The 21,108-nt window shown below is 44.0% G+C and overlaps 1 protein-coding gene across 4 annotated transcripts in view; it reads right to left on the bottom strand.

Annotated features, from left to right (window-relative positions):
• Positions 1 to 21,108, bottom strand: part of ACOT7 (acyl-CoA thioesterase 7) — a 173,484-nt gene that overhangs the window by 107,343 nt on the left and 45,033 nt on the right. For all 4 annotated transcript variants that reach the window (XM_029065890.2, XM_029065891.2, XM_029065892.2 and 1 more), the window contains exons 3-4: positions 18,731 to 18,887; positions 4,675 to 4,766 (exon numbers count right to left, since the gene is read on the bottom strand). In XM_029065890.2, the coding sequence (XP_028921723.1) occupies positions 4,675 to 4,766; positions 18,731 to 18,887 (249 nt within the window). The remainder of the gene's footprint in view (positions 1 to 4,674; positions 4,767 to 18,730; positions 18,888 to 21,108) is intronic.

The following is a 21,108-nucleotide window of genomic DNA, read 5'->3' as shown; positions in this document are numbered from 1 at the left end:
GAACTTATTTTGGATAACTGAGAGCCCTGTCAGCTGTGTGACTCTGGGCAAATCACTTCTCTGTGCCTCAGTTACCTCATCTGTAAAATGGTAATTAAGACTGTGAACCCCATGTGCGACAACCTTATATCTTCCCTAGTGGACAGAGCACAGGCCTGGAAGTCAGAGGGTCATGGGTTCTAATCCCAACTTCATCACTTATCTGCTGTGTGATCTTGGGCAAGTCACTTAACTTCTCTGTACCTCAGTTCCCTTATCTTTAAAATGGGGATTACGACTATGAGCCCTATGTAGGACAGGGACTGTGTCCAACCCGAATATCCTGTATTCCACTGTTCCAGTGCTTAGAACAGTGCTGGGCACATAGTAAGTGCTTAACAAATACCATAATTATTATTATTATTACAGCATCAGCTTCCTCACAAACCTCCCTACCTACAGTCTCTCCCCTCTCCAGGTCCATACTTCACTCTGCTTCACAGTTCATTAAAAAAAAAAATTTGCACACATCTCCCCCAACTCCTCTAAAACCATCAATGGCTGCTCATTCCTCTCTGCATCAGATAAATCTGACCATTGGCTTTAAGGTAATCAAACTCTGTGCTGCTTACTTATCACTCCTCTCCCACCAGACCCCAGCTTGCACACTTCACTCCCCTCAAACCAACCTACTCACTGTCCCCCCTTCTTATCTGTCCCACCACCAGCCTATTCCTCACACCATCCCTTCTGCCTGGAACTCCCTCCCCTTCACATTCGGTAGATCACTGCTTTCCCCATCTCCAAACCCTTCTAAAATCACATATCCTCTGATTCACCTCTCACCTCCTCACCTTATTTCCCCCACTCCAAGGCATTTCAGCACTTCCACACCACCTAAACACTTGGGTACTCACTATCCTCCACCTCCATAGCACTTGGGCAAATTTTATACTCTATTGCTTCCCCCAACCAAACATAACACAAGGACAATGATAAGCACAATAAAAAAGCACAAGAACATTGTAGTTGAAGGAACTGTTTTCAGGATCCTTACCACTCAGGTGGAGTTATTCATGGTTCAATAGACAAAGCTTTTCCAGTGTTCTATACTTTGGAAAGACAACTTGCTACTGCTTGAGTCTTTCCCACCCCTGTGTTCAGGCAGAACAGGATGGGGCAGAACTCTGGGATTAAGATGGAAAGGTAGGTGGATGACAGATGGTGCAGTTCCCAAACCTCAGGGCTCTGTGATCATGTTGAAGAAGAAAAGGAGAGAAAAGCAAGATGAGGAGGGGATGGAGAGCAGGAAAGAAAAAAACTGGGGAGGAGAGAGAGAGGGAGCCAGAGAGAAACCAACAGAGGAGACAGAGAGATGGAGAGAGTGAAGGAGAGAGTGAAAATGAAAGAATGTATTTTTGGTTCTTTTCATTTAGGAAAAGGAAAGGGTTAAAGACAGTTGTAAGCCCCCTTGCCTACTGCTGATCCCATCTTACTCACCACCCTCACATCAACTCCTCCTGTGCCACTGCTTAGCTCTTGGGATCAAAAACACGTGGCACCCATGGGGACTGCAAAAAGTGCATGTGGTGTACTGCATAGGAACTGCTCTTGCCTCCTGCCCCAGAGCTTCCCTTCCTAGCATGCAGCCCATGGGATGCTCAGCATGGGGGCTACTCTTGCCACTGACATCCATGGGAATTGAGCGGTCCCCTCCCTGACCTGCTTGGCTCACCTGCCTTGGTGTTACAGCTGCTTGGATAGGTGCTGGGAGGACCTTGTTGGGGGGGATGGGCAACAGGAAGGGTTGAGAGCAGTTCAAGTGAGGAAGATGGGCACCCCACAAGGATCCAGGCTGTGTTAGATCACATCCTGCCAACAGAGGACAAGGAGGAGAACAGCCACTTGGCTCCACCTTAGCCCCGATCCAAAGCAAAGTGGCATGGTGGGCCAGCTATTTTCTATTAGGGGTGAAACAAACAGCATTTTCCTCACAGTGCTGAGTCCATGGGGATGATAGCAGTCATATATTCATTCATTCAATTGTACTTATTGAGCGCTTACGGAGTGCAAAGCACTGTATGAAGCACTTGGGAGAGTACTATATAAAATAAAGACACATTCTCTGCCCACAGTGAGCTTCCAGTCTAGATGGGGGAAACAGATATTAATATAAATAAATAAATGACAGATATGTACATAAGTGCTATGGGGCTGGGAAGGGGGATGAATAAAGGGAGCAAGTCAGGGCGATGCAGAAGGGAGTTGGAGAAGAGGACAGGAGTCAGAGTCAGGGAAGGCCTCTTGAAGGAAATGTGGCTTCAGTAAGGCATATACAGTGGGTACCTTGCTTGGGACGAGAGTCACGTTTGGTATCAAGAAGAGCCAGACGTGGCTTAAAAGCCACTGGTTGCTGACTTCTGATTTAAGCAGGACGGAAGTGCCAACAACCACCACAGGCCAGTGGAAGGACTTAGGTTACCTGGAAGAAGTTTCACTTCCCTTCTCTAGACAACTGTTTGCACACAGGGTGGCCCCTCATTTGGTCTTATATTAGGCAGTCATTCTTACAGCTGGTCTGTCCCTTACAACACTATAATAAATGACAGGCAGGAGGAGGTAACAGAGCATAAAAATATGTACATAAATACAGGGGGTGAGAGTACCCTTACTGCCTGATATATTTCTTTCATGCTACCTTGCCCTTCTGAGCTCCCCAGTTTTTCTTTTTCTTTTTATGGTATTTGTCAAGCACTTATTATGTATCAAGCACTGTTCTAAGTGCTGGGATAGATGCAAATCAATTAGGTCAGACACAGTCCCTGTCCCATCTAGGGCTCACAGTCCAAGTAGGAAGGAGAACAGGAATTGAATCTTCCTTTACAGTTGAGAAAACCAAGGCACAGAGAAGTTCCGTGATTTGTCCAAGGTCATACAGCAGAAAAGTGGTGGATCTGGGATTAGAACTCAGGTCCTCTGACTGCCAGGTGTATGCTCTTTCCATTAGGCCATGCTGCATAATGATAATAATAATAATTCTGGTATTTGTTAAGAGTTTACTATGTGCCAGGCACTGTACTAACTTCTGGGGTGAATATAAGCAAATCGGGTTGGACACAATCCCTGTACCACATAGGGTTCACAATCTTAATTCCCATTTAACAGATAAGGAAACTGAGGCACAGAGAATAATAATGTTGGTATTTGTTAAGCGCTTACTATGTGCAGAGCACTGTTCTAAGCGCTGGGGCAGATACAGGGTAATCAGTTTGTCCCACGTGAGGCTCACAGATAATCCCCATTTTACAGATGAGGTAACAGGCACAGAGAAGTTAAGTGACTTGCCCACAGTCACACAGCTGACAAGTGGCAGAGCCGGGAGTCGAACCCATGACCTCTGATTCCAAAGCCCACGCTCTTTTCACTGAGCCATGCTGCTTCTCAGAGAAGTGAAGGGACTTGCCCAAGGTCACAGAGTAGACAAGTGGCAGAACCAGAACCCACGATCTTCTGATTTCCAGACCAGTGTTCTATCCACTATGCCATGCTGCCTCCCAGGAGGAACTGCAGGAAAACTGTGATCAATTAAGTGGCAGTGTTATACTGGATCTCCAGTAGATCATGCCAGTTTATAATGGAGTTCTACTGTTTCGGCCACTGTCCATAATGTAAAATAGAAATTTGTTGTTCTACATCTCTTTTAGCCACTAATACAACTTTAAAATCCAAATCCCTAGCTGAATGGCATCGGGCAAGAAATGCACAAGAACTGAAGGGCAATGATGTGGGTGAGAAAAGGTCAGCTACATGGGCATAACATCCATCAGTGATCAAAGCCATATGAAAGAAAATTCCATCAGAGAGTCAGTGGCAATGAAATTTGGCCCACTATTGGAAATCCATTTTTTGTTGCTGAATAGTCCATGAGTCAGTAAGTGGCAGTTTTTCAAGAGTGAATCAAGACACGGCTCAGACTGTTCACTTACTGCATTAGAGAACCAATTAATGGTCTTCAAATTACTGAAAAAGGGGTGAGAGAAAAGAACTGAACTGGTTTATTGTAGCCAACAAATACGCCGGCACCAAAGTCCCCATCTGAGGTTTTCAAAAGCAATATATGTATTTTCCAAAAATGGTCTCAGGAAATTAGAAGGAATTTTCAAGTAGGACATCACCTTTAACTCTCAAGAACCTTTCCGAGTCATCAGCAATACAAAAACCACAAAAAGACACACGAATGATTGGGGGGAAAAGTGAAAATAAGCAAAAGCAGAGGTTTTGTTTTCCTAAGATGTCTTTGCTATGCATTTCATTAAAAACTGAAATATTCTTTCCAAAGGCTTTAAAGAGCCCGGTTGGGCTAGGTGATAATTCTAGGCAATTACTCCTGGGAGAAAAACTGAAAACAAAACCCCCATATTCCACCAACTTTTCCAGGTTTTTCAAATCGATCAAATTTCCTTACATTAGAGCAGCCATTTTTCTGGATTTATACTGGACAGTTCGGTTTTCTACTAGTCTGCCTCCTGTTTAGTACTCTGGAGTGTTGTCAGTCCCCTTACTTAATACTGAGGGTCAGTATTAACAGAACAGACTTAACATGAAGGAGGCTTTGTCATTTCAACCATTTTTGAGGTTTGGAACCTTTTAATGTTCATGAAAGAAGGACGAGGGGAAAGCAACAGGCGATCTTACCTCAAAGGGAGGAACTTCAACCACTTTGTCCACATTCTTCAGTGAAAGGGGCACATACCAGAGAGTTGCCTTATTAGTCATCCTCTTAGTACCTTGAGAAAAGAAAAATGCACTTGGGTCACTAATGGCACATCACACCATGAATGTGTGACATAACGTCAAATCACAACACTCCCCTCCTCAAAAACCTGGTGTTCTCCTGATCATTGCTTGTAGCCTATTTCAGCTCCCGTCTAAATATTCAAGGTCCTTCACCATCTGACTGCCCATAGCTCAATGACACTCTTCTTCAGCTAAACCTCAGCTTATTTTGTCTAATCTGCCCAGGTTAAATCCCCTTACCTCCTCTACCCTTGGCTCTTCTCACCTCCACCACCACTCACCCCATATCCTCCTATCCCTCACCTGACCACAACCTGCCCCTTTCAAATGTCTATTAAAAGTCACCTCCATCCTAAACTCCTGTTACTCTGATCATGCCTCCCCCACCCCACCACTACTGCTGCTTTCTTTTCATTTCCTTACATATGCAATTCGATTTATGCATAGACTTTTGTAATTCATGCTCTTGCTCTTTATCAATTTGCATATTTGTGCACTAGGTTCATTTTCTCTGATTAGATAAACTCCTCATGGATTGTGATTTTGTTTTATAGAGCTTTTGTAATCCTTACAGCAACATCTACAGTATCTAATATAAAATACATACTAAATACTGATGATGGTGATGAGATGGAAAAGTAAGAATCAAGTCAAACTAATTCTTGACATTTTTAGGCCCAGTCATAGCAGAAATAATTTCCACCCCTTCTCCAGTCCTTACTTTATTCTGCATGTTTCCTCGCCACTCAAAAATCTTCAATGGTTACTCACTCCTCTCCAAATTAATCAGAAACGTTAAGGCAAACCATTAGCTCTTCTTTCTTATCAGCACTCTTTTCTCACTATACCAGCTCACACTCTTCATTCCCCCAAAGATAATCTACTCAGTGTACTTCATTCTCTAACTCTCGCTTCTGACCCCTCTTTCATAGCCTTACTCTTATCTAGAATTTCCTCCCCCTTCAAATTTACCAGACCACAGATCCCTCCACCTTCAAATCCCTTCAGCACATCCAGGAGACTTCCCCTGAATAATTTTTCTTCTTCAACTACCACCTCAGCACTTATGCACTCACAACTTATGCACTAATATCAGGATATCTAAGCAGCTGCTGTATGGTGACCTGAAACTGGGAAACCAAGAGTAAGGAGGCTAGAGGAAACAGTTTAAGGATCAAGTAAAACAAAGACCCAGTCAATTGTTGCAAACCAACCAGCATGGCATATTGCAAACAGGAAAAGGGTGGCTCTGTTGGAGCAGAAGCTCCACAAGGATTGTGAAACAAGGCAGCAAGAACAAAAAGAGCAGCAGGTGCAGCAAGCTATAAACAGGACAGCCAAATGAGGGCCAGTCTTTGTGTGTGCACAATGCATGTAGACCTATGGGTCCCACACCAGCCTTTTCAGTCACATATTTGCCCCGGATGAATTTTGCTGTCAATTGTATTTTCTTGGAGTATGAAGGACAACTATGTATATAATATTTGGGTAGATGTATACATTTCATATTGCCCAGGATATAATACTGAATGATATTATCATTGGAAACATACCCAGTTCTACAAAGGATTAGTCTAATTTTTCAGGGAATATATAACGTTAGCAGGCATTATGCCTGTCCTCAATGAGTTTACAATCTATCACAGAAGACAGATACTAAAATAAATTACAAATGGGAAAAGCAGCAGAGTTTAAAGCTATGTCTATAAATTCTCCATCTGGGAAGGGGGATGGGTCAGTGAGGATCCAAGTGCTGGGAGGGTGGAGACAAGTGCACTGGTGATACAGAAGTGACAGCTGTCAGAGTCAGGTGAGAAGGCCTCCCCTGGAGTACATGTGATTTTAGAAAGATTTTGAAAATGAATAGGGTCTGCCAGATGTGAAAGGGAAGGGAGTTACAGACAGGAGGGAAACGGTGGCCCTGTGAATATGGTAATTTTAGAGGAGTGGGGATAGGTAGGAGGGAAGAGAGCTGATTGAGTGCCTTAAAGCCAATGGGTAGGAATTTCTGCTTGATGGGCACAGGAATGGGCAACTATTGGAGGATTTTAAAGAGAGAGGAAACTGAAGCAGAATGATGTTTTAGAAAAATTATCTGGGCAGCAGAGTGAAATATGTAGAGGAGAGGGGAGAGGCTGGAGGCAGGAAAAGCTGGAGGCAGGATAAGCTGGAGGCAGGGAGATCTGTGAGGAGGTTGATGTGATAGTTGAAGCAGGACATGACAAGTGGTTGGACCAGCATAGTAGCAGTTTGGCTGGAGAGGAAGGGGTGGATTCTGCACATGCTGTGAAGAATCAACATGATTTGGGGATTGGCTGATAATGCAGATTGCAAGAGACAAGTCAAGAATAATGCTTGACAGATGGGAGGATGGAGTTACTATCAACAGTGATGGGAAAGTCAAGGGGAAGTGGGCATTTGGTAGGGAAGATAAAGATTTAAGTTTTGGACATGTTGAGCTTGAGATGCCAGTGGGACAACCATCTAGAGATGTCCTGGAGGCAGAAGGAAGGATAAGCCTGGAGAGAAGTTGAGGTTAAGGAGATGGAGAAAGGGGTCCTCAGAGTGGTTTCAGGTTTGGGCTTCACAGTGTAATGAAGGCAGAGAAATTCAATCAGGTTGCTACCAGGGGCAGTGGATGCAGGAGTCGTCTCTGGTGTGGTTTCAGGGGGAAAATGGGTGCTAAGAAGCAGGAATACATTAGTCACTTCTCAAATGTTCATCCCTCTATGGACTTCTCCAAAAAGAGAAATGGGCTATCAGTGTAAATATGGAAAAGGAAACAAAAAGCTAGCGAGACAGAGGGAGAGGAGAGAAAAGAGGTTCAGAAAGAAAGTTCTGTGCAACTGATCTCATAAGTCAAGATGTCTATCATCTCCTCTATGTCACATATTAATCAATCCCTTACTTTTGTCTTGCACAGCACTGGTACCACCAACATTTTAGTTACTGAGCCCTCACAGGATGCATGATACAACACTAGGTCCTCTGAGGAATAATGAAGATCCTGTACCAACCTGCAAGGTGCACAAAATCTAGTAATAACTGGGGTATTTGTTTAGAGCTTACTATGTGCCAAAGCACCATACTAAGTGCTGGGGAAGATATATTACAATCAGATCAGATACAGTTCTTGTCCCACATGTGGCTCACAGTCTAAGTAGCAGGGAAAACTGGTATTTAATCCCCATTTAATAGAAGAGTTAATGGAGGCACAGGGAATTTGTGTTACTTGCCCAAGATGACACAGCAACCAAGTGGCAGGATGTTATGTGACTTGCCCAAGATCACTTAGCAGGCACATGATGATGATGATTATGGTATTTGCTAAGTGCCTACTATGTGCCAAGCACTGCTCTAAGCACTGGAGTAGATACAAAGTAATCAGGTTGTCCCATATGGGGCTCACAGTCTTAATCCCCATTTTGCAGATAAGGCAACTGAAGCACACAGAAGTCAAGTAACTTGCCCAAAATCACACAGCTGGCAAGTGGCAGAGCTGGGATTAGAACCCATGACCTCTGACTCCCAAGCCCGTGCTCTTTCCAGTAAGCCACACTCCTCATACATGTATCTATTTGCTATTCATTCCTTCTCTTATATTTATTACTCATAGCTATTCTTTTACTAAACTATTGTCTTTTCATCAGTTTGTCTGTCCCATCCCCATGAGACTGAAAGCTTCTTACAAGAGCAGTAATCCCATCCTCTTCTGTAAATTCCTGAAGCAACTAATACAGTGCTTGCATATATATAGGTGCTCAATTAATAGAGCCAGTCAGCTCTTTTAGAGAGAAAGATTCTTGAAGAGTCTCGTGCTAAAAATTCTAGTTTCAGCATTCACTCCATGGTCAGGGTTGTTTCTATAACACAATGACTGTTTCTTCTAACAGGCGATCCCTGTGTTCTACCCGAACGGAAGTACACTCCTGGAAGAACATTCTCTAACTCTGCCATGTTTTCTATCCAGATGCATATTGAAAACACACATTCTGACATAACTGACTATATACTGTGACAGAGAGGGGATTGGAACTCCCAGTCTCCTGATTCCCCATCTTGTGCTTTGCCCACTAAGCCTAGAATCTGAAATTTCAGGACAGAATCAGCCCTCACACTTGAAGTCTTTTGACGGCATCGCTAAGACCATTCTGACAAATTTCAGCTCCCAAGTATTCTCTAGAAAGAACTCAGATCAAGTGCAGGGTTTGCCAAAGATCCAAGGCTTACAGACCCATGGGAGTACTGGGGGCTTATCATGCTTCTGATATCGTGTATGCTCCTTGTCACTCTGTCAAGAAAACTGCACACATCTCAGGTACTGTTTGTGTAAGCAGAAGGTCTGATTGTGAAAATATGTCATATGTTTCTAACTAGAATCTCTAAACCTTGTTACAATTCAAGGAAGCCTTCCTCTGATGAAAATAGCTGAATAATTAAGTAGGAGGATAAGATTAATCAGCTTGGAAGAAGGCTGTAGGAGCAGAAAAGTTGAAACAAAGCCAGAGAGCAATTCATCGAATTCTTCTTCAAACACAGACAATGCTTAGGTCTCCACTAACAGATTATGACTGACACTGAATTTCAAACTCAAAATACCTGGTTGAGGAACTTCGTCTTCATATGTGGGATGACTTTTGACAGAAATTTCTTCCCTTGTCTAAACACTGACAAAAAGGGAAACAGTCCAATTACCCAGCTGAGTGTGAGATCGAGGGTGACACATGACCTGAACACATTATTAAACATAGACACACTTGTTAAAACACTAGAGAAGGGTCAGGAAGAGGGGTAACTATTGTATAAGTTCAAACAGAACCATATTACTACCTTCCACACAAAACAAAGAGGCCATGAGGCCTTCTTAACAAGTTCAAAGAAGCTCGAAAACTAAGAGCTGGAAGAGTCTGATTAGGTCATTCCGGCTAGCTTCTTTTACGAATTGTTCTCTATGACGAATGAAACAAATTAATAACTCAGGAGAATGGCAGTGAAGGACTAAACAAATTTCTGTTGAAATTATAGATGTTTAGCCTCATTTTCTCCACCACAGGATCTTCTGCCACCCTTTTCTCTTTAAAGTGAGCAAGATCACATTGAGAACTGGGATTTTTAATACAGGTTTGAAGGCTTTGATTCATGGGTTTCTGAAAGGATATGGAGGTTCTCAGATGGGAAACATGAGATGACTAGTAAAAATAGGATTTGTTAAGCACCCATCTGCAAAGTACTTTACTAAGCACTGGGAAAGAACCTGGAGGAGGTATAGATACGGTCCCTGGCCCCAAGGGGCTTACAATCTAAGAATATGGTTTTGGAAGCGAGAGTGGAGGGGTTGGAGACAGACACAAAATGAAAAACCAAATAAAAATATAAAAGACAAGGATGATGCTAAATACAAAATCAGCAGAACTTCAGGCCCTCACAACTGAACAGTCACACAAATCATAGCTGTGGTTACGATTGTGGCTTGCCAAACTTTCTAAAATTTGAGATGGCATTCTGCCCCTTGTTTGAGTTCTGCCAAGGCTGGAGGAGGGGCCCATGGGGGAGTTCCAGGGGCATGGGATGGAGAAGACTTCCTCCCGCCCAGCGGGTGCTGGAAGTTGCAACATTGGAGAAGCTAGAGGGTCGTACTGCGGCCATTATTTGAGTCCTTCCTGGCCTAGAGAAGGGGCAGATGGGAGACCCAGTGGCACGGGGTGGAGTGGTTTCTCTCCCCGGCAGTAGACTCTGGATGCTGGGGGCAAGGGAAGCAAGGGAAGTGGGGCAGTTCACCCCACTGCTGCTATTTGAATTCTTTCCAAGCCACTGAAACCCACCAATAATAATAATAATGTTGGTGTTTGTTCATTCATTCATTCAATAGTATTTATTGAGCGCTTACTATGTGCAGAGCACTGTACTAAGTGCTTGGAATGTACAAATCGGCAACAGAGACAGTCCCTGCCCTTTGACGGGTTTACAGTCTAATCGGGGGAGACAGGCAGAACTAAGTGCTTACTATGTTAAGCGCTTACTATGTGCAGAGCACTGTTCTAAGCGCTGGGGGAGATACAGGGTCATCAGGTTGTCCCACGGGGGGCTCATGGTCTTCATCCCCATTTTCCAGACAGGGTAACTGAGGCCCAGAGAAGTGAAGTGACTTGCCCACAGTCACACAGCTGCCAAATGGCAGAGCTGGGATTCAAACCCATGACCATTTGCTTTATCTTGAATGAAACATGGTTTTGAAAGTCTAGCTCGCTCTTCATATATATATATACATATTTGGCAATGTTTCTCCCAATAATAATGATGTTTTGTTAAGCACTTACTATGTGTCACGCACTGTTCTAAGCACTAGAAATGGTTCCCTTTGGGAGCTGCACTACCTAGATGAAGCACTGTTGCCTTGCCCACATTTTAGAGGGATTTAGCTGCTCTAACACTCTCCTCCCTCCTGTTTCCAGGACTTCCTTGTTTCTTCTGCATAAGGGAGACAGTATTCCTGGAGCATCCCATAATCACTGACAGAAATCTTCAAAGAGGTCCAGGGTTCGGTGGGAAGATATCCATGGAAATGGTACTCAGTCACAGCCAGAGCCAAGGCCTAGGAGACAGAAGGTTGTGGGTTCTAATCCCAGTTCTGCCACTTGTCTGATGTGTTACTTTGGGCAAGTCACCTCACTTCTCTATGCCTCAGTTACCTCATCTATAAAATGTGTCCAACCCAATTTGCTTGTATCCACACCAGCGCTTTACAGTGCCTGGCACAGAGTAAGTGCTTAAAAATACCACAATTATTATTATTATAATGATCATCATTAATTAAGTAGATATAGCTAGGGAAGCTGGAAGGCTGGATGCTGGGTCTGGAGCTAGAGACATACCAGTTTAGGGACCCAGTCATGGATGTTTTCTCCACAGGCTACCCCTCTTCAGAAACAGCATGGTGTAGTGGATAGAGTATGGGCCTGGGAGTCAGAAAGTCATGAGTTCTTATTCCGGCTCTGCCACTTGTCTGTTGTGTGACCGTGGGCAAGTCACTTCACTTCTCTGGGTTTCAGTTACCTCAGCTGTAAAATGGGGATTGAGACCGTGAGCCCCAAGTGGGACAGGAAACGTGTCCAGCCCGATCTGCTTGTATCCACCCCTTAGCGCTTAGTATGGTGCCAGGCACATAGTTAAGTGCTTAACAAATACCATAATTATTATTATAAGACAGCTCCATCTGCCTACCCCCTCCACCTAAGGGCCTGCCAGGAGAACTGCACATATTCAATGCACCAAACACCCATCCCTTTCCTATTCCAACACTTCATTCTCTTCCTGCATGGCTCAGTGGAAAGAGCACGGACTTGGGAGTCCGAGGACATGGGTTCTAATCCCCACTCCACCGCCTGTCTGCTGTGTGACCTTAGGCAAGCCACTTAAGTTCTCTGTGACTCAGTTACCTCATCTGTAAAATGGGGACTAAGACTATGAGCTCCATGTGGGACAACCTGACTACCATGTAGCTACCCCAGTGCTTATAACAGTGTTTGGCACATAATAAGCACTTAAATATCATTATTATTATTGTTGTTATTATTATTATTGTCCAAATGACTGAGGTTGGGCCAGGCACAGGTATTGGGCCAGGTAGAGGTACTTAATTTCTTGGGCTTTGCTTGAGCCATGGTTGGGCTGACTTGAAGCAATCCAGGAGGGCCCTGGAGTTTTGGCCTTGCACATCTCTACTTAACCTTGCTTCCCTGGGTCTTGCCAGCCTGAATCTATTTTGTCGCTCCAAGTTCTTAATGTGTTGCCAACACAAATGTGAGATTAAAAAAAAGAGACACCATGATTTTGAAACTACAGGCAAATAATATGGAAAAATATTTTCACTGCACTTTGACTGAGAGCGAATCTGACAACATGCTTTTGGGAATAAAGATTTACTGTTCCATTCGGCTAAAACCATCCTGACAAGCTGGTTACCATAGTAACAATGAGGGTCCCTTTTCTAAGCCTAAGTGAACACTGTGCACTAAATTATGCAAAACATGTTAATTTCAATTTTTCAATCACCTAATAAAATCATCAAAAGACAATTCAAATTCAGAAAACATCCATTTTAAAAATCTTAAAAGCTGCACAGATATTTTCTGGGGTAATTCTCACCTGTTCACTCCCAAGTGAGTTTAATATTTTGACACTTGGATTAGACAAATGTGCTATCTAAATTGCAAAGATTTCTGGGGCTGTCTGAATGAGTGTGGGCCCACATGGCTTGACTGACAGAATCTCAGAGGAAGTCAACATTGTCTGGTTAAGATGCTCAGGTTAGCAGGTGCCAGTCAAAGACTCATCCTGGGTGCTATCCAACCCTTAACCACCCCTCAAAGAGGTAGGGAAGGTGGAGCATGTATTTGAGGGAAAAGACAAAGACTGTTCAGGCTTCCTAGGGGCAGAGAGTCAGCAAGGCAACCTGAAACAGCAATAGCCATGGACTGTAGAGCCTTTTAGTCATTTTTGCAGAAAATCTACACCACTCATAGATGTAGCCTCTCCTTCACCAGTGCCATCGTCCAACTGAAGGACAGTCAGGATTCACTGACTAATCTGAAAAGCGCTAACAGACTTCACCATTTTTCCACATTTGAACTACATCCTTGTCTCATTCCTGAGACTGCCATTTTGGGCTGGGCACTGACTTATTCCCTAGCCCCACTTCATGTTTGTTACATGCTATCTTAGCAGTTTTGCCTAAGGGACACTTTTTTTTTTCTTCCATAGATGCCTCGGTGAATGGCTTCATAAAAATGCAAAAATGAATAGCTCACTGCCCTGGGTGCTCCTCCTTCCCCAGCTTTCCTAGGAAACCCCTTAAACCGTTGAAGTTGATTAACATATTTTGCTTCCTAAAAGCAACTCCTTCGGGAGCCCTTCCTGGCTGGGGTGCTGACAGATCGCTCACTCCTCAACCACAGCAATTCAAATCCCAGAGGTGACGAGTTACCAGCACTCCAATTACATCCTCTGCAATCCCAAAGTGGCTAGACAGGACCTGCCATGCTCAAAGTTGACGGCACATATATGTCAAGAGCTGGTTATTAAAGGAAAAGGAAATTATTCTAACCCCTTACACAAAAATACCTGTATTGGCCCATGTCCTCCCGCTGTTCTGGAATGCCCTCCCTCCTCACCTCTGCCAAACTAACTCTCTTCCCCTCTTCAAAGCCCTACTGAGAGCTCACCTCCTCCAAGAGGCCTTCCCAGACTGAGCTTCCCCTTTTCCCTCTGCTCCCTCTCTGCCCCCCCTTCACCTCCCCTCAGCTAAGCCCCCTTTCCCCCCTTTCCCTCTGCTCCTCCTCCTCTCCCTTCCCCTCCCCTCAGCACTGTGCTCATTTGTATATATTTTTATTACCCTATTTATTTTGTTAATGAGGTATACATCTCCCTGATTCTATTTATTGTGATTAAGTTGTCTTGTTTTTGTCCATCTGTTTCCCTTGATTAGACTGTAAACCTGTCAGTGGGCAGGGACTGTCTCTATCTGTTGCCGAAATGTACATTCCAAGCGCTTAGTACAGTGCTCTGCACATAAGCGCTCAATAAATGCTATTGAATGAATGAATGAATATATTGGTGAGTCTGCGGTGGATCCAGTGAAAGGAACCCTACGATCTAGTCCCACTTCTGCTTTTAGGGCCTATGCCATCAGTGGTGAAGATTTCTGACTGAAGAATCTCCTAGGGCGTTGCATGAGATGGACAGGTCCGGCAGGAACCCTGAAACAAATAGCTGGTCAATGTGGGCGGCAAAGCTCACAGCAGCCCTCATGGCAACTGCCTTCTGGGTCGTGATATTTCAGCACAGCATTGCTGGGATCTCCTCAGCCCTAAATACGTCCTGCACATAAGAAACCTTTACAGGTACTCCACAATTTGTTGTATTGGGGTGTGCCTACTCCCTCATTCTCCATATTCCAGCGGGAACATGACTGGCTGGAATGAGAGAGTGTCAGTGGTGCTGTACAAGTCACTAGCAGTTTCAAGCAGATTCTCAAACCTGAAGTTCCAGGACTGAGTCTCATCCGCCTCTCCCAATGGGAGACTCCAGTGTGGGTGAAAGTCCATGCAAATTCAAGTCAAGTTTGACTTGAAAAATACACAGCTCCAATACCACACACTTAATGTCTCACTTCACCTTTGAAGTACATACATGACATGCTCAACCACAATACCACAATTCTTCTCTGGGGCGGGGAGAGGAGGAGGGGCGTTCTCTATTTTTTCATTCCTTTGATTTCTTTTCTCCCTAAAACATTCACCAGTGAATCCTCCTTGATATTTACAAATTTTGGGTGCAAGAAAGGGAATCATTCAGGTGTGAAATTGGTGAGACAGACTAGTTTATCCAAGGGATTACTATACTGCTGTCACTTTTGCCCTTGGAGCATCTCAGAACTCAGATTTATTTAGAAACTCCATTGCAATGTAAGCCCTTTCATAACGTCAGGGCAAAGTGAAGTCTCTGTAAAGTTTCCTCAACCCTAAACTGAAGTATGATCTTAGCTGAGTATTTGGCCCCAGCAAGTACAGGCCTATAAGCATGCTAACCAAAGAGTCAATTTGTTTGCAAATAATTCAGAGCTACTGAAAACCCCATTCCACATGTGTCATGAATTTTAAAACTCGGCAGGAGCCCAAAACAAAGGAACTCAATTTTCCGGAAAAATAAAAGGAGAGAGTTTGCCTTAACGTGAGAGAATCTAATTAAAAATCTTCATTGAAGGGAAAAGCCAGTCTATCCCTGTACATAGCTGGATGAAGAGATAGATGATCCTCAAACAGAAAAGGGGGAAATGCTGCCTGAAGGGTCTACTGATGAGGGGAAACTTGGATCTTCCCTACGTGAGAAGGTAACATGGGAGACATTCTGCTAATAGGATGGTGATTCGCCACATATTAAGCAATGTGAAAAGAAAAAAAATTCCTCTAGCTGCAGGAGGGAGGAACGACTGTTTGGAGGAAAGATGGTCTCAGAAAATCTAAGCTGGCAACACCTTGGAAACAACTGGAGATTCCAGGAGTGGGGGTGGGGTCCTAAAATACCACCCCCCCTCCCACCTTGAGGTAGAAGAACAAAGAAGTCACGGCCTGAAAAGCGAAGAAGCTGATGAAGCTGACTCAGTGTACTGGGCAGTTATTCGGGCACCTTGGGGAGCACAGGTTTACGTAATCTGGGGAGTAGAATGACAGATAAGAAGAGTGACTTTGACCCTCTGGTTCTGCCACTGGGAGCTATGGATTTTTTTTCTAATTGCTCCATCAGTGAGTAGACTGCAATTTGGTACTGCTATAAAAATGAAGGGCCAGTCCTGCTTTCTGAGATAATGAGACATCTCAGGGCTCCAACACCAACAACATAATACATAAACATCGGCTGTTGCTCTCTCGGTACCATTCCATACTCCATTACCTTAGCACGTCAGTGTTGCAGTTACAATCCTAACCGCCTATTAATTCAACTACCCAGTTGGTAAAAGTTTATGATTAAATATTTGGCAAATGGTGTTCAAATGCTTTCCGTTCCTTTCCAAAGTCAAAAATCTCCCAATCCCTTCCTTCATTTTTTTGATTGAGAACCACCCTGTCAGAATCTGGATTAAAATTGCCCATTTGGAAGCAGAGAATCCATCTGACTGCAACAGGATAGCTTCGATCAGCCCAATAGCCAGAAAACTTTTACAAAAACTCCTAAATGGAGAACCCAGTTCTGAAATAGTCAATTTTAAATAGAGAAAAAGAGATACTTATGACTTCGATTCTGCAAGTCAAAGAACAGAATCAATTAGTCCTCAATTAGATATGGATTCAGGTCTCATTTTTACTCCAGGGGACATTTTCCATCCCACTCTAGTTACCTCAGTGGCATATTCTGTTTTCTTGGGCTCACCCGGGCTATACCTTCTCATCCTCCCATGACAGCAATTTCAGAAAATGGGGAAATTTGTCCCCTCTGTGTTTCTCACATGCTTGCAGTGCACCACAGGAACACCAGGTGCAGTTGATCGGGCAGAACTGCAAAAGCCTGCTCTAAGAACAATATTCTCTAGCTTCTGAGAAAAGTCAGATAAGAAATACAAAGGAGGGCTGGTTTTATTTTTATGGATAGGGCTCCACACAAAGTGAAATCAAACTGGTCAAACACCCAATCTCTTCCCCAACCATCACTAAAGAGGGAACAGAGGAAAGCAGAGACATGCCTGGTCTTAACTGTGCTCTTAACCAGTGCTTTAGTTACAAGCCCTTTCCCTGCAACCTCCTTCTACTGTTTTTCTCCTCTTGGCAACTATCCAATAGCAGCAGCAAGAAAAAGCAGCAGATGGGTGACACTCACAGGCCAACTGCCCTCCTTCTCCCCAACTAGCACAAAACCCAGTCAGAGGAACCAGACAACCTTCTGACATAAAGCTTGTTATGGGCAGAGAATGGGTCTGTTTATTGTTATGTTGTACTGTCCCAAGTGCTTAGTACAGTGCTTTGCACAGAGTAAGCACTCAATAAATACGACTGAATGGTTGAATGAACATTACCCCTCAGTTCAGCCTTTCTACGGCATTTGAACCAGTGGCTACCCCTTTCCAGCTGGGCAGGGGAGAGCCACATTATGATCTTACCTGAGCCCACTAATATTCTGCAATTATCCAAAAGCATCTTTACCCCAAAGTGGCCTGCACCTTCTTAGATGTCACCCCATCCTTATTCTGGAAATGTGGGATAATCACCCAGTTTGCTTTCCCAACCACTTGCACCTTCAGCCTTCCAGAACTCTTGCTCTTTTACCAAACTACAATCAATAATTTAGATCAACTAAGGCATTATTCTACTCATCGTATATGCCGAGATGAACAAAAATTTCACACCACCCAATTACCAAAATAAATAAAACATTCTCAACAGCTGTACTGCCATGGGACTTGAAAAATCGCTTAATGTGTTCATGTGGGAAAAGTGAAAGTTTATTAAAATAGCACGTAGTGTAGCACCTTGCACATTAAGGGAATTTAATAGGTTTTCTCAGAATTAAATTGATCAGTAGCAACATTATAATTATTTATTAAGGGTGCACATTGTGCCAGGCTTGGGAGATGAAATAAAGGTTAACAGTTGTGACCCTGTTCTTATGAAGCTCACAACCTAAAACTGGGAGAAGACAATACAGATGAGAAAAAATCCTAACTCTCCAAAATTAAGAAAATCCATAATAACCTATGAGCAACAGTTGATGACAATACATGTGTGTATTTGCATACATATATGCATATATATATATGCAAATACTTTAAACTCAAATCATCTTAGGGCTTAGTATAGTGCTTGGCACATAATAAGTGCTTAGCAAGCATAATAATTATTATTACTTCAGAATTTTTTCTGAGTATGTCAGTACCGTGAACTGTAGTTGTGTGGGGGGGAAAAAAAAGAGAATCTGCAAGAGAGATTACAAACAAAGGAAGAGTCCTGCCTTGATCACCGCAAACCCAGTTATAAAAAGAAATGTGTGTGCATGTTAGAACCATCACCACATCCCCCTGCAGTTGCCATGTGGGAAGATGAAAATGGGTTGCTATGGTTACCACTGCTGAGGAAGAGAATATTCAGATCAAGCCCAAGCCAAAGGTTCATCCCAGTGAATCTCCAATCCAGAAGCGATTAGCTGGAAGCCTAGAGCAGCAGCAGAAAATGGGGCCTTAAAGCAGGCCACCTTCTGGGAACAGCAAAGGTGTGGGTTTCCACATCTCCCCACAGAGATAACACTTGGAAATAACAACTAAAACAGGAAACAGACAAGCACAGAGCACACACGGCCATTCCGCCTCCTCACCAACCTCAACGCCACTGGTGGCTCACACAAATCAAAGAACACGCCCTGCCTCACTTCTCTACCCCAGTGCCTCTAATGAGACTCTCATGGGCGTTACCTGTGAGAATGTTTTCAGACATCACGTTGACCTGGACCTCCACCGAATGCTTTGAGGTGTAGGTGATCTCGGCACTCACATGGGCCACCTCGCCGATACACATGGGTGACAGGAAGTCCGTGCGCTCCACTCGGGCCAGAGCAGCTACACAGGTCTCCTAGGGGTCATCCAAAAATAAACCAGATTAGTTGGACTCCCGCAGGGCTTTTTCCCAGGCAAACAGGCCTGTAAACAACATGGGCCCAGTGCTGTAAGCCACCAATAAAGAGAAGGATTCAGCCTCTAATACATTTCAGCCAAACCAGTAAATATGAGCAAGCCAGAAACATAAAATCCATTCATTCATTCATTGGATCACATTTACTGAAGACTTACTATATGCAGAGCACTGCATTAAGCACTTGGGAGAGTACAATATAACAGTAACCATCCATATTCCTTGCCCATGAGCTTACAATCTAAAGGGGGAGACAGACATTAACATAAATAAATTACAGATATGTACTTAAGTGCTGCAGGGCTGGGAGGGCAGATGAGGGGGCAAGTCAGGGTGATGCAGAAGGGAGTTGGGGAAGAGGAAAAGAGGGCATAGTTAGGGAAGGCTTCTTATAGGAGATGTGCTTTCAATAATGCTTTGAAGGGGGAGAATTGTCGGACTTGAGGGGGGTAGGGGGGTGTTCCAGGCTAGAGGCAGGGTATGGACAAGAGGTCAGTGGCAGGTTAGACAAGATCAAGGCACAGTGAAGTTAGCACTAGAGGAGAGAAGCGTGCAGGCTTGGTTGTAGTAAAAGAGCAGTGAGGTGAGATAGGAGGGGGCAAGGTGATTGAGTGCTTTAAATCCAATGGTGAGTTTTTGTTTGATGTGGAGGTGGATGAGCAACCACTGGAGTTTCTTGAGGAGTGAGAAAACATGGCCTGAACCTTTTTGTACACAAATGATCCAGGCGGCATAGTGAAGCATGAAATGGAGTGGGGAGAGGTGGGGAGAGAGGCAGGAAGGTCGGCAAGCTGACTGATGCAGTAATCAAGGCGGGATAGGAGAAATGATTAAATTAATGTAGCAGTTTGGATGAAGAGGAGATGGAGGATTTTAGCATTGTGAAGGTGGAACTGGCAGGATTTAGTGATGGATTGAATATGTGGGTTGAGTACGACAGAGGCGGCCTCAGGCTTCCCCAGCACTTGTAAGGCTACTTCAGCAACTTACAACCCACAGGAATGACTGTAAACTTGTCTCTAGACTGAAAGCTCCTCTCTAGACTATAAACTTGTTGTGGGCAAGTGGGCATATTGTTGTATTGTACTCTCCCAAGTGCTTAGTACAGTGCCCTGCACATAGTAAGTGTTCAATCAATACAACGGAATTAATGAATGAAGGTCTAGCTGGCCTTGCTCTAGCCAGTTCCTCTGTTATGACCTGATAGTTCTATATAGGTCTTGTCAATCCAGAATGGCTCATTGTAATTTCACAGTTTAAGTTAATCACCCATGCCAACACACAACATCCAATTCCTGTGAGCCATACACTTCTCTCTCTCACCTCCCTCAAACCCTACCTTAGGCCTGCTCCAGACAAGCCTATTCCACATCACTGAAACTGATTTAGGTGAGTTAGAGAGTTGAAAGCATTAATCTGATTAAATCAGGACTGGATTAACCCCGACAGAAACCCCAGAGCTGATCCACCTGGAAGTAACTCCCGTATGTGGTGGTTGGCATCATTAACTCACAAGGCGTGACACAATCTGATGACATTACGTCATGCTTTGCATGGCTTCTTTAAGACCATTTTAGACTGTGAACGCCATATGGGACAGGGACTGTGTCCAACCTGATGATCTGTATCTATCCCAGCACTTAGTATGGCGTAGTAGATAGAGCATGGGCCTGGGGGAGTCAGAAGGTCATGGGTTCTAATTCCGGCTCTTCCACTTGTCTACTATATGACCCTGAGCAAATCACTTCACTTCTCTGTGCCTCAGTTACCCATCTATAAAATGGGGATTGAAATTTTGAGCCCCACATGGGACAGGGACTGTGTCCATCCCTATTTGCTTGTATCCACCCCAGTGCTTAATATAGTGCCTGGCACATAGTATGTCCTTAACAAATACCACATAGGACAATGACTGGCACAGAGTAAGCACCTAACAAATACCATAATAATAATAACAACAATAATAATGATGATAATCTCCCCAGCTTCACCCTGATCCTACCCCATCCCAGAAGTCATTCCACTGCACCATGGGGTGGGGCACTGGACAACACCATGGGTCTCCAATTTTAGGGGCTCCCCCTCTTACCCCCAGTGCTAAGCTCTCCCATGCCCATCTTCCAGTCTTGTCCCACCAACAGACATCCACGTATTCCCAATG

This window comes from Ornithorhynchus anatinus, chromosome 5 (assembly GCF_004115215.2).
Source record: "Ornithorhynchus anatinus isolate Pmale09 chromosome 5, mOrnAna1.pri.v4, whole genome shotgun sequence".
Classification (NCBI taxonomy): domain Eukaryota; kingdom Metazoa; phylum Chordata; class Mammalia; order Monotremata; family Ornithorhynchidae; genus Ornithorhynchus; species Ornithorhynchus anatinus.
This window is presented reverse-complemented; position numbering and strand designations above follow the sequence as displayed.